Source organism: Simochromis diagramma, unplaced genomic scaffold, assembly GCF_900408965.1.
Source record: "Simochromis diagramma unplaced genomic scaffold, fSimDia1.1 OVJJ01000343.1, whole genome shotgun sequence".
In the NCBI taxonomy this organism is placed as follows: Eukaryota; Metazoa; Chordata; class Actinopteri; order Cichliformes; family Cichlidae; genus Simochromis; species Simochromis diagramma.
In genome coordinates this window covers 14,408,824-14,421,364 of record NW_024386831.1, presented here as the reverse complement: position 1 = coordinate 14,421,364, position 12,541 = coordinate 14,408,824, and the positions used below count along the sequence as shown (strand labels likewise).

Genomic DNA, 12,541 nt, shown 5'->3' with positions numbered 1-12,541 from the left:
TACGTACATTAGCTAGAACTGGATTCTTTTTTCCTAATCTCTATGTTTACCCTGGAAGGTGTAGGTCAGAATTTTCATATTTTTAGTGGTATGAAGCACGTGCCAGTGCTCTTGTATCAGGACAATAGAACAGAATAAAGCAAGGAGCTGCAGGAAGGAGGCTATCAATTTTAATCTGTTTTTCTGCTTATTGCTCTATAAAGTCTACCCTTCAGTCATATCTCACCTTGTAACAGGACAAAACAATTTTATTCAGCTGTACAGTATAAAGGTGTCAAGCAAAGCTTCACAATATTACACAACATTAGATTTATGTCCAGTTGCACACATGTTCCTGTCCATACACACAAGGGAAAAAGTAACTCTGTCAAAATATGTTGAATATAAATATGAAAATACTGCAAATTACATGTTCTTACAGGATACAATTGTTCACACTCCAAAAACAAACAACAAGAGAAAGGCAGAACAAGCTGTAAATGCTGTCAGGTCTGTACAGGAGCTTCAAAAAACAAAGGTGAATGTGATCACCTGAGAAGTGTAGCTGGTAGAATATAAAGGATGGGTCTTTAAAGCATACTCAGCTCAATGAGGCGGCCTGCGAACACCGCTAATGTGCCAATTAGACACACAGCCATAAAGACACAAAGCAGAATGTGATCCAACACCATGGCCACAAACTTCCACTCTTCAGCAGCCTGGAAAAAAAAACATTAGAGAAAATGTATCAATTGCAGGACTCTAGATGGGATTTTAGCAACATATTAGCAAAAAATTTTATTATAAGGATGGTTACACTGCTGGATTCCTCATCTGATTTCATGGTTTCTGCGATGTATTTAACCCCATCAATGGCACTGCGCACATCAGGATTCTTTGTGATGGGTGAGTAGTAGGGAACAGCAAAGGCCTGGTTTCCAGAGATATCTGAGATATCAAAATCAGCACCATAGATGGTTTTTATCTGCTTTTCCTTTCCCGGGCGTTTCATTGTTGAGAAGAACATGATGTTGGGAATGGTTTCGATAAAAACCTATCATGAAGGAGACGACAAATGTGTCAGTGAGTGTACAATGCCAGAAAAGATGGATAAAGAAGAAAAAAAACTTTTTTTTTAAGTCTGTTACCACTAGATGGCAATATAATGCAGGAGAAAAACTCAAGCTTGCCTCGCTTGAGCAAATCTACTCCTTTAGTTATTCAGCTCCACTATCAAAATGTAGTCTTTTGCTTTCTTGTGCTCACCTTGCGGACCCAGTTTGGCATTGTGTGAGTGCTCGGGGAGCGGTGGTGGGTGTTGATAACAATGACAGTGATGATGATGGATGCAATGACAAACACCATGGTGAAGAGCATGTACTTCCCAATGAGTGGTACAGCGCTAGAGGTAGACGGGATCAGCTCCACAATGACCAGCAGGAACACAGTCAGAGACAACAGGACAGAGATGCTGAGGGTCATCTTCTCACCTGGAAGACACCATTATAACCATTCACTCTTTCTTAGTTTGTGTAAAAAGGTATAGAAATTCAAACACAGTCAGCTTGTAAATATTTCTGGTCATGTGACAATAGGGACTTATTAACCAAAGAACATAAAATTGGCTATTAAATTATTTCAGTTCAAATTCCATTTCGCAGTATGCAGTTTTGATCAGCACATGATACGTAGATGTTCATCAGATCTTTTTTTTCTCTTGTTTACTATTCTTGACCTCTTCAGTAGTCTAAAAATAATTCAAATAAAAAGAAAAAAGAAAGAAAACAATGTAATTACATTCTTAGGAACTACGATGGTAAATGTAGGGACACCATGTTTATGCCATAACTAATCCCTGATACACTGAAGGGCTGATAACATGTTTAGACCATAACTTGACCTGAAAAACATGAAGGTATATGTGCAAATGTCATGCAGATTAAACTGCATGAACATGCAATCTTATTAAACTGCCACCAGGGAGGGCTGTTTGCTGAATCCCATCAACTAACTTTAATTTGAATTTATACAGCAGCACATTTGCATTGTTCACCCAAATAAGCAAATCAAATCCAAACAGTGATAGGCTACTTTTTTCCTCTTTCATAAAGCCAGGCGTATAAAGAGATTTTGACACCATTTCACATGAGTAAAATGTGAGACATGTTCTTTTTTTTGGGTTTGTTTTTGTTGTTGCTCAGTAAGAGCATTTATCCCAGGGAGGGCATCTTTTTTGGCACTAGCATCTCCTCCTCCTGTCAGCAGCCATATCAGAAACAGGGATCAAGTGATGTATTATACATTAAAGCAAAGGCCTGCTTTCAGACATGACAGCACAGAGGGACTCTGGGTAATGAAGCAGACCGACACACTGGGAACATGGCCAGATGTGCACATAAGCTGTGCAGTTCCTGAAAAAGCCAGTGTAGAGACACTTTGGACTGACAGGCAGCATTTAAGGATTTTTCCAACATGGTTTCAGTTGATATCATAATAGGAAAGCCAAATAGTGGCCATGGTCTAATTTTGACAATTTACATCGTTTGCATATATGTACACATACACAGGAAACAGTAAAAGAGCTGGCTTTGTCTGAAGCTCAAGCAAATGTACTTAAACAGATTTGAAAAACGTGATTAAATAACATTTTAAATGTTTCCTTTTCTAAACAGATTTTTTTAGGTGAAAATTGCAATTGTCTATGCAATTTTAAGGTTTTAAGGTTACTGAGGTTTTACAAGTACTAGTAGATGGAGTTTGTTACCTTTGGACATGTTATAAATAGCTTAGCTTGTAGACTTTATTCTAAGCTAGCTATCTGGCTGTTCCTTCCAGACATGAAAGTGGCATAAATCTTTCTGTCAACCTCTTGAAAGGAAACAACATACCATTTTTCCAAAGAGGCTGAAGTATTGGCTCGCAGGTAATGATTCCCTTTGAAAATATTTGAAAAGCATACAACAAAAGCAAAGCTCGAGATAAATCTAGTACTATATTTGTCAAGATTGTGAGAAACTTCCTCAAGTATATTAATGTATATTAGTATATCAAATAAGAATTATGGTTTATATCTTTTTTAGTGAGAGGATGTGTTTAAAACTTTCTGTATATTATGATCTATGATAGATGTTTTATTGTTTGGTTTACATTTTTCAGTGTAAACATACCAGAATCCGTGGGAAGATAAAAGACAAGGCCAGTGAGGAAGGAAAAGAGCATGCACGGGATGATGACATTAACAATGAAGTACAGAGGAAGCCGCAGCATGAGGAAATGGTAGGTGATGTCCAGGTAGGGGGTGTCTTGGCAGCAGGCGTAGTACACCCAGTGCTTCCAGCCACGGAAATCCTTCATCACCCATTCTCCGCTTTCCATAAAGTGGCTCAGATCTGGGCGGTCACTGTCCTGTCAGGAAATATGAATATGATGATAAATATTCCTATTATGTAAATTTTCTAGAGAAATGTAAAGAAAGTTATAAAGAAAGTTAAATTAGTAAGCTTTAAATCTGCTTCCATTCTTTACATCTGGTTGCAAAGAAAGTCAGATTGTAACAGTGTTTGTGAGAAAATAACCCTGCATTTGACTTGATAAATAATCTCATTAATTTATCAACCTGCTCGCTGGGTTTAAGTCTTTTTCAATGGTGGTGATGTGGTTAGCCCTGCTGCCTCACAGCAAGAAAATACCTGGTTCAGACTCTCACTTGTGCTCTCTCTGTGGAGTTTGCATGCTCTTCTTGTACCTGAATGGGTTATTTCCAGGTTCTCCATCCAATCACAAGCATGCTTGGTTAATTAGAGATTCTAGATTAGCCATGGAAAAGAGGTTCTTTAGGGAGGTATTAAATAAAGAACCCTATGAATGCATGATTAAGTACATTTAACTGATTGCTTCGAGTGGTCAGTGGAAGCTGATAAAGCCTAGAAAATTACTATATAGATGTCGATTCATTTCCAGTTGAATTCTTAAAATATGGGTGCTAGATATAGCGAAGAGATTTTAAGTATTTTAAGACATGGCTGTGATTGACAAGTGGCTATAATGTGGGCATACAGAGTAAGCACCTTCTTAGTCTGTTGCATCTTAGCCTGTTCAGTATTTTGTTGAAGTAAAAAACTAACAGACTGATTGTTTCAGTTTGTTCATTTTAATTTAAGCTTGTATTTGTATCATGTGCACTTTGCTAACCAAGCTAGTTAGCTAGTGCTAGCTGATTAACGCCACACTCTTGTCCAAGTAGTACATCTGGTTTCTTAAGCAAAGCATGGTTAAAGTCAGAAATTGAGGCTTTAAAACAGCAGTTAATAAATTAATGGCTGATGTAATAGTCACTCTGTCGATCCTTTATATGCAACTCATGACTTTTCCTCAAATTTAGTTGGCTAAAACTGTAGTTGTCTACAAGCTTATCAGAAAGACTAGAAGGGGAACTTCTTGTCTAGCCCTTGCCAGTGTAAATAAAGGAAACGAAATTATTTACTTGTTGCAACACCGTTTTAGTGTATGTACAAATGACAGCTTGAGTTCTTGTGTCAATTAATAATTTTGTCTTTAATTCATGCAAAACAAAAGTTATCATTTGTCATTATTTTGTAGGTTTTGTGTGCACTTTTGTTTTTTTTGGACTGAGGCAGACTAGTTGAGAGTGGCATAAATCTCCTCAACTAACTTTAAGAAACAGACTGTGAATGGGGTAATATGTATTACGGGATTGATGACGACCAAGTTCCCATCATAGGTCCAGGTACCCAGCTTCATGCTGCAGTTCTGGAGGTCGAAGGGGAAATGCAACACAATAATTTCACAGTAGCTTTTGAAGATTGCGGGTGGGTTCCATGTGATCATCCCAGTGTACTCCAGCAGCACTTTGGTCTCATGAACAATGGCAAAGTCACCGTCGGCACTGCGGGTACAGACAAGCACAGGCGGCATCAACACAGGAGATAATAAGTTAAATGTTCACGCAGGGGGACATCAGCACTTGAGGACAGGGTGCGGTTGGCACAAGTTGTTGTGGCAGCAGAGCTGGTTGTCAAGGGAAAAAAACAGCAGTGTGTCAATGCAGCATATGGCACGGGGGGGGGGGCAATCTGCTATACAGAGGCCAAATTTAGCACAATGAAATCCAAGCTATCACGCACTACATGCTGCAAGTATAGAAATGTGTGATCCAAAATATCACTAATGAGTGTGCTGATTGTTTTCTTGCAGTCAGAATTTTCAGGTCAAGTATAATTTTATTAAGGAAATTGTTTTAGGAAAAAAAAGAATACATGTATACCTGGCATTGGTCAGTTATAGCTTGAATACGTACTTGTTGTAAAGAACCAGATCAGGACGCCAAATGTCCCTGGAAGGTACTCTGATCTTTTTGATGCCACCATAATCCTCTGGGTTCCACTGCAAGTTCACATCTTTCCATTTCTGAAATACAGAGAGGGACAGCCAGGACAATAGTTTATACTTCAAAAATAGCAGCCAGTATAAATGGTTCATTTAGTGGAAAAAACAGAAAACATCACAAAAGCTGTGAAAATTCTAATCATCATGCTGAAAGTGGACACAATGATGGTGAAGCAAGCCTGAAGTAATGAGGGACAAAGTATTTTGCACAATGCTTGGAGGACAACAAACTATCTTGAAGTAATCAGTAATGAATCAATAGTTACTGTTCTGTGATTTTTGGTGTTTGGATCATAGTTTATCATAAACCACTTAGAAAAGTGTGAGTTAATTATAGACCAAACATAATGATGATTTGTCATTTCTCAGGCAGTTCTCGTGGGAATGATTGCTGTCTACTTTTGAGGTTTTGCAGACATGTGATCACTAACCATATGATGTTAACCAGTCTTTTCGGATGTGTGACAATCAAACATTGTAGGAACAGGTGAATAAAGCTCTAGTCGCACAGACTGGTCAGTGAACAGGCTATAGGGAACCTGTCCTGAGGGAAAAATTTATATTCCCCAATTGGTTGTTAGTGGTTAGTGGTCAGCAGCCCTACAGACCATCGGTGTCCCTGTGGCGACCCTGTGTCGGTAGGGAAAAATAACCCTGTCCAGCTACTAGAGGTAGATGGGTCTATCAAAATACCCATAGTATTGATACCAATGCTGGTTATGGTACTGCATCGATACTAGTCTGACAGGATCAATACTTTGTTTCTTTTAAGGTCAGTATGTAGCCCATTGTCCTGGGTTAATTAATTATTTTTTGGAAACAAAAAAATATAATTTACCCCAAACAAGTACCATAATTTAAACAACAGAAACTGATCCAAAGGGTTTTAGAGACAGGCACATTTATATTCCAACTCTCCAAAAGAATCAGATTGATACCAAAATTTGCAGTGTTGTAGAGGAGTACCAGCTACTCTGTGCTAGCATTGTGTTTCTTCAAGCTGACAGCATATAATAATTCGAATTCAGATTTTTTTTGGTTAATCTGTCTTTTTTGAACAATACTAGAGGAAGTAATAGTAGAAAATATAAAATAGTATAAAATCCTGGGTATTTGGCAAAAATCACCTACCAATGAATTAAAGGACGAATTTTTATCAAAACAAAGTCAGTGCAGGATAATATTAGACTGAGTTTGGCCTTTTTGTCAATGCCAGAAGTGACTATAGAGGAATACCTTCCTTCTCCTTCATACACGACAACACAACAAAAAATTAACAAACCTGTTTCAGTCGCACATTGCTGGTGACAATCTGGTTAACCTCATCCTGTGGATCCAAAAAATGTGTTGTGTTACTCATACAGAGATTAACATTGTGTGACAACAGTGAATCTTATGACAGGTGATATACTGCGAACTAAGACCTCACCACACTGATGAGCTGAATGAGCTGAAGACCGACAGTAACGTTTACTTTGTCCTTGAAATGACTGACAGGACGGACAACCTTATTGTAACCAGTGAAAAGGGTTTTAAATAGAAGTGTTTCTTCCAAGGAGCCCCAGGCCGTGCCTGAAACAGACAACATAGTTGCTTTGTGATGAGTTACGTCTGGAGTCATTTAAACAGTGACACCACTCTTGGTAGCTCTCCTTGAGTGCTGGAAAATCAGATGGTTTTTAAGAACACCTGACACTTAGGGTGACTTAAATTAGTGTGACTGGAAAACAGACGTGATAATGTAGGTGCAACATGTTTGTAAAATTAGTACACGCCAGTGTGAAAATAAACTCGTTTCCATGGTGTGTAGTATCTATAGTATGTGTGCTGTATAACTCTTAAAGTGCTGACATGAAATTTTACAATGTAAAATAGACTTTTACTTGATATATAAATAAAACGTATACATGCAGACTGTAAAAAGAAAGTATACCTTTTAGTTCTAAGGGTTTTTGTATCTGGACATTATTATTTTTTCCTTAGCAGGACTTGAAGTTATTTAAATATTACCTCAGATGAACTACAGACATGAAAAAATATACTGTTCTGTTATTTATTTAACAAAAGTTGAGTAAAAATGCAAAATTTGTGAGTAAAAAACTAATTATACTGTGACTGGTTTCATAGGAATTAAAAGGATAGGTAGCAGCTGGGTGCTGCTAGTAAAATGCAGTTGGTTAACTAATCAGCAAGTGTGAGCACCTTTATAAAAGCAGAAGTTTGGGCATTTTGCTGTTCTGGGACATTCAAGTGTGTTTAGAATGCTAAGGAGCAAAAATCAGCACTGGATTAAGGAATTGCGAAGGAATTGTTGTTGCCCATCATCTGGGAGAGGTTATAAGGCCCATGCCAATCATCCATCATTTAACCCTGGAGAACCCATGGGGTCAAATTTGACTCTGACCCCATTGGTTCTCCAGGGTTAATAGTGAGAAAGATTGGTTTTCCACTTGCAAAACCAATCTTCCCATGAGTTGATGTCCCAGCAAATTCATCCCAAAGTTAGACTTTGCAATGCACAGAGAGCTCTACTGGCCTGTGCATGTTCAATTTCATTTTCAAGTTCACAACAGTACAAATTAACAGTTGCTTGTTTGGAAGGTTTGCCAGGAGGGAAGAAAAGGAACATGACAGCAGAGCCAAGGTTTGCAGAGTTGCATCTGAACAAACTACAAGACCTCTGGGACAACATAGAAGACTAGTGTGGAGATGTCTGGCAGTAATGCACGGCATCACACTGAGCGAAAACTAAACACAGCATATCAGCACAAACATCCTCCAACTGTTAAATACAATGGTGGAGTGGTGAGGAGGTGAGGACAGGCTCTGGACAACTCGGGCACTGAATCTTCGATATTACTTAATTTTTTTACGCACTGCTTCTGCATTTTGGCTTCGTTTTTGTCAGTATATTTGTGTCCTGGAGACATAGGGACTGCCTGTAGTGTAAACACAACAAACAGTGTGTATGTGCAGAGAGTTTAATTTTGGCAACACTTCATTGAAACATGTGATGGCTCCACTGTGTGGGTTGTTAACAGAGATATTCTTTTTCCATTTTCCATTACGCATCTGTCACAAGCCAAAGCAGGACCTCCTTTCGTTTCCCTTGACCTTGAAATGAAGGCCATTTTACAGCAACATGTGGTTTGAATGCTTGAATGATTCTCGGGACATTCAACACAGTAAACTAAGGAATTGCCTGTCTATAATTATGCAGATGACTTCATGTGGTGACAGGCAGATGAAGGGTTGAAACGCAGAAGAAAAAGCCTCACTGTACTTGGCCTCGCAAGAGAGCCAGTTTGTACAAAGCTTAAATTTGCTCATTAGTTGTGTTCTGTGAATTGGATCAGTTTACACTGACCTCAGAGAAGTTTCTGTAAATATAATTAATGAAGAATTTATTTGTATTTTTATTTATGTATAATTATAACTGATGTCTGAAACATTTAATTAATGTAAAAAAAGGCAAGTACACTATGTCAAAAGTTATCAAGCACACATTAGTTTAGAACAATTTCTTACCTGTTAGGGTGACTAGATGAAAAATAAAAATCACAACATTCATTGTTGCGCGTAAACTCAGGCATCCAAACTAAGATCCACCTTCGACACTCTGCCTGTCGATGACTCGAGAATTAAAATGCATTGAACCACGTAAAAGATTCTTTTAGCACTGGCAAATGACTTACTGTACAACCTTCAAGCTCTCCACTGGCAGCCTGGTTGTTATTGTGGCACAGTGGATGTGAGAGACTGCCTGCCAACGCTTGTTATTTGAGAGGGACACAACATATAAGATCAACATTCCACAGTAATCCACCCCTGAAATATCGTATCATGAACTTGGCCACACACAACCTCTAGGTGCAAAGACACGGAGCATGTTTGCTCTGTGCATTTTCTCTTTCTAATAATCTGTTATTGAAGCTTTGAAATCCTTATCTACAGACCTGTGTAAATCAAAATGATGTCTCCACACTGATAAATCTGTCTTTATGAGTTTGTGCCACAGGACAAAAAAAAACAAAAATTCAAGTGTGACAGATGATTTTAATTGGTTCAACATTACAAGATGTTTCTTTTAATTTTTTTTAAGTGATCTTTAGCAATCGTTCTCCAGTTTTTCTTTTGGACATTGTTTGGTTTTTTGCTCATTTTTAATCCATTCCTTGCACGTGACCATTCTTAGAAAAATGCTTTTGTTTGGTTGTTAAGCCATTTAACACTGACCTGTGAATTAATCCAGCATATAAAAAGCACCTAACAAAATGGATGTTTTTGTGTCTACTCATCACAGAACCCATTTTAAATAGTATCTTTAGCTACGTTATTTCAAGCAGCCTGTCACAAAACACATAATATGTTCCCATTTCTTTAACTGAATCTCCAAAAGGTAACGTCCAAAGAGCTGACAACTTGGCATATCTATTGTGAGCAGAATCAACTTTCTGGGATTTCCTTACCTGGATGATTGAACATGCATCAAGATACAATGGAACACCATTCATCATAGACTGGCCTCCCCAGAGCCCAAATGTCAACATTATTGAAGCAGTGTGGGATCGTGTTGATAGTGAATGGAACAAAAGGCAGACAGCAACCAAAGAGGAGCTTTAAATGTCCTACAAGGAGCCGGGAGAACTATTCCTGAAGGCTACTTAAGGAAATTACAAGATGGCTTGCCTCAGAGAGTTCAGGCTATGTTGTGGTCATGCTATATGGTATGTTTCCATTTATGTTTGCATATTTTTCATACAACACCACTGTACATATTTTCTATTTTGATAGAAAAATATGAAGAAATTAGGGATAACTAATTATTATGCGTACATTTTTAATGTTGCTTTTTTCTGAAGATTTGAGCAAAATGGTCATTGCAAGAAACCATTTAGTATGAGTAAAAGTTCCAGGACACATGAGGCAATGCTGAGTGGTGGCCAGGGGTGGCTAGTGCCACTCAGAATAAAGTGCTGCTGGAGGGGTTAAACTCATCAAACTTTGTTACATCCAGTTACTTGTATTTTTCCCACAGAGCTTTTTTGCAGAGCCAGAGCTCTATTACTGTTGTTGCCATGCAGACACATTGTCATTGTCTTTATACTCCTTTGAGTAAAATGATTAGCCTTCGGTACCACCACAAAATATGTGGTGATCTCAGCTTGTCATCCCTATAGAAAAGCATTTTTGGACCTGCCCCTGCCAGAAACACCTTCAGAATGGATCACGTTGTGAGACTGCTTTGTTTAAAGCTTTGTCAATCCACACCGTGTCCTTTCTAGAGGGCAGGTGTTACACCCACGCATTTCTTTCTTGCTGTGCACTGCCCCATCCTGTCGGGCCAGTGGTGGGTCAAGCAACTCAATTTCCTCACATATCTACTCCGTTCAATCAGCCAACCACTGAACCACGAGCCTCATTCATCTCACTTAGGAACAAATGAGCATTTTGGCAATATCTGAATTAACAGAGATTCTTCTCAACCCTCCCCCTTTGCTCTCCCACTAGCCACTCAGGTCATTTGAATTTACACCGTGTTAGCACCGCTTTGCCTTTCTCCAAGTCTGTCATGTAATGCAGGACAAGCCTTCATTGTATCTGCTCAGTCAGCCTTGTCTCAGTCGGACACTTCTGGTGCACTGTCCAGCTTTGAAGCCTCACAGTGCGAGTTGCGTGTTTACATCTGCTCTGTGAGTGATTAAATATTCAGCGAATACAAATAAAAGCACCTATGTAATACCTGCAGGTGGTGGATGAACAGTGGACACCATATTGAATGGTTATGGTTTGATGAACATTAAGAGGATTAGAAATTACAAAGAAAACATTGTGCTTTGTTACAAATTGTGGCAACGTAAATGTAGAAACACTGACTCATATTTTGCATACACATGATTTTTAATTCAATATGTACTACTCCTGTTTCCATATATTATTGTTATGTGTTAATATTTAAGCTTTTACGAGTGAAAAATTGTGTGCATTTGGAAAGCGTATAAATTAAACCACAGAAACAGTCACAGTGCTATAATGTCAAGCATTAGCCTCTAATTAAAAGGATAAGCATTGCCATTTCAAATTCTGCACTTATATTTCAGCACTTGTAAATGTATTCAGGTCAGCGTTCAGCAGGGAAGGAAGCATTGCCATCCAGTTAAGAGAGAAAGGTCAGTTATCTCATGGATCACAGCCTTTCAGATTTCTCATGCTGTGAATAATGCACATCCAGTGCACAATACATTTGGCAGACGCTGCTCTAGCATGGTGTTATCACCACATCTGACTGAGTGATAGAAAGCTTGATAGCTTTATTTGTGCGGCTTACCCTCATTCACAGTACTATGATATATTTAAAATGGCTGATAATGGTGGGGGGGCACTAAACGGTTGGATGAAAATCCAATTTTGCCACACAATCACCGGAGACAAGTCTGAATTTAGCTTACATTAACTCAATGTGATGTGGCCACAACACCGGAGTGATTAAATGTCAAGCAGTGATTGCTTCTCAAATGCTTAGTGGTGAAATTTGAGGCACAAAGACCTAAATGGAGGGAAAGGCTGGAAATGAAGCTGCAGACAACATAGAAAACAATACTACAGTCTGAACGTTCACGTGTCCAAGGCTAGAGGGAAAACACTATTTAAAATCACGTGGAATAAACACGCTATCCAAACAACTTAAATTTATTCTCTGGGCCTCAGTAGTATGAAACCCTGGTCATGTAATGAGCCACTGGTGACGTGCATGACTGGTTCTTGGAAATTGCATGGAAGGACATAACCTGTGGGTAATTAAACTCAAAATCCACAAATTTCATGTGACATTGTTTGCACATATATCCAGTAATTAACAACCTCCCCAGAGTGCAGTGGTGCTGCCGCAGGTAATGTGGGTTTGGTTTTAATTCCTCAGTGAGTCTGTGTGACTGATGGGATGTTACAGGGATTTCTGTAAAGTCATGTGACACGTGACATGTGCGCTTTTAGGCACAACCCGTCATCATGAATATGCAGAATGAAAGAGTGTCAGGGTCATCACTGCAGCCCCTCCATGTCTAGTATATATTTCCTCTTCTTTATTTAATGCACAAGACTAGCTATTGTATGTTTTCTTACTATGAACAACAAATCTCTTAATAAAAAAACAGCA

General features: G+C 38.6%; 1 protein-coding gene across 2 annotated transcripts; it reads right to left on the bottom strand.

The window, feature by feature from the left end:
• Positions 1–148: 148 nt before the first annotated feature.
• LOC120731191 (acetylcholine receptor subunit alpha-like) lies at positions 149–9,136 on the bottom strand. Of its 2 annotated transcripts, none has more exons than XM_040028083.1 (10): positions 9,081–9,136; positions 8,914–9,008; positions 6,815–6,957; positions 6,668–6,712; positions 5,297–5,406; positions 4,690–4,885; positions 3,147–3,384; positions 1,246–1,469; positions 797–1,033; positions 149–698 (listed from the first exon to the last, which is right to left on the bottom strand). In XM_040028083.1, exons 2-10 carry the CDS (start codon positions 8,954–8,956, stop codon positions 570–572), a joined length of 1,365 nt encoding a protein of 454 aa, XP_039884017.1. In that variant the 5' UTR covers positions 8,957–9,008; positions 9,081–9,136; the 3' UTR covers positions 149–569. The 2 variants fall into 2 exon arrangements, with proteins under 2 accessions (XP_039884017.1, XP_039884018.1); XM_040028084.1 differs by having other exon boundaries at positions 9,089–9,131.
• Between the last annotated feature and the right edge of the window lie 3,405 nt (positions 9,137–12,541).

Bases quoted from the DNA above. Each gene is read 5' to 3' on its own strand.
- LOC120731191 (XM_040028083.1), bottom strand. From the start codon at position 8,956: ATGAATGTTGTGATTTTTATTTTTCATCTAGTCACCCTAACAG. The intron at 5,407-6,667 runs GTTTGTTAATTT...TCTGTATTTCAG, and splicing joins GCAATGTGCGACTGAAACAG to AAATGGAAAGATGTGAACTT. The intron at 1,034-1,245 runs GTGAGCACAAGA...CCTTCATGATAG, and splicing joins TGCCAAACTGGGTCCGCAAG to GTTTTTATCGAAACCATTCC.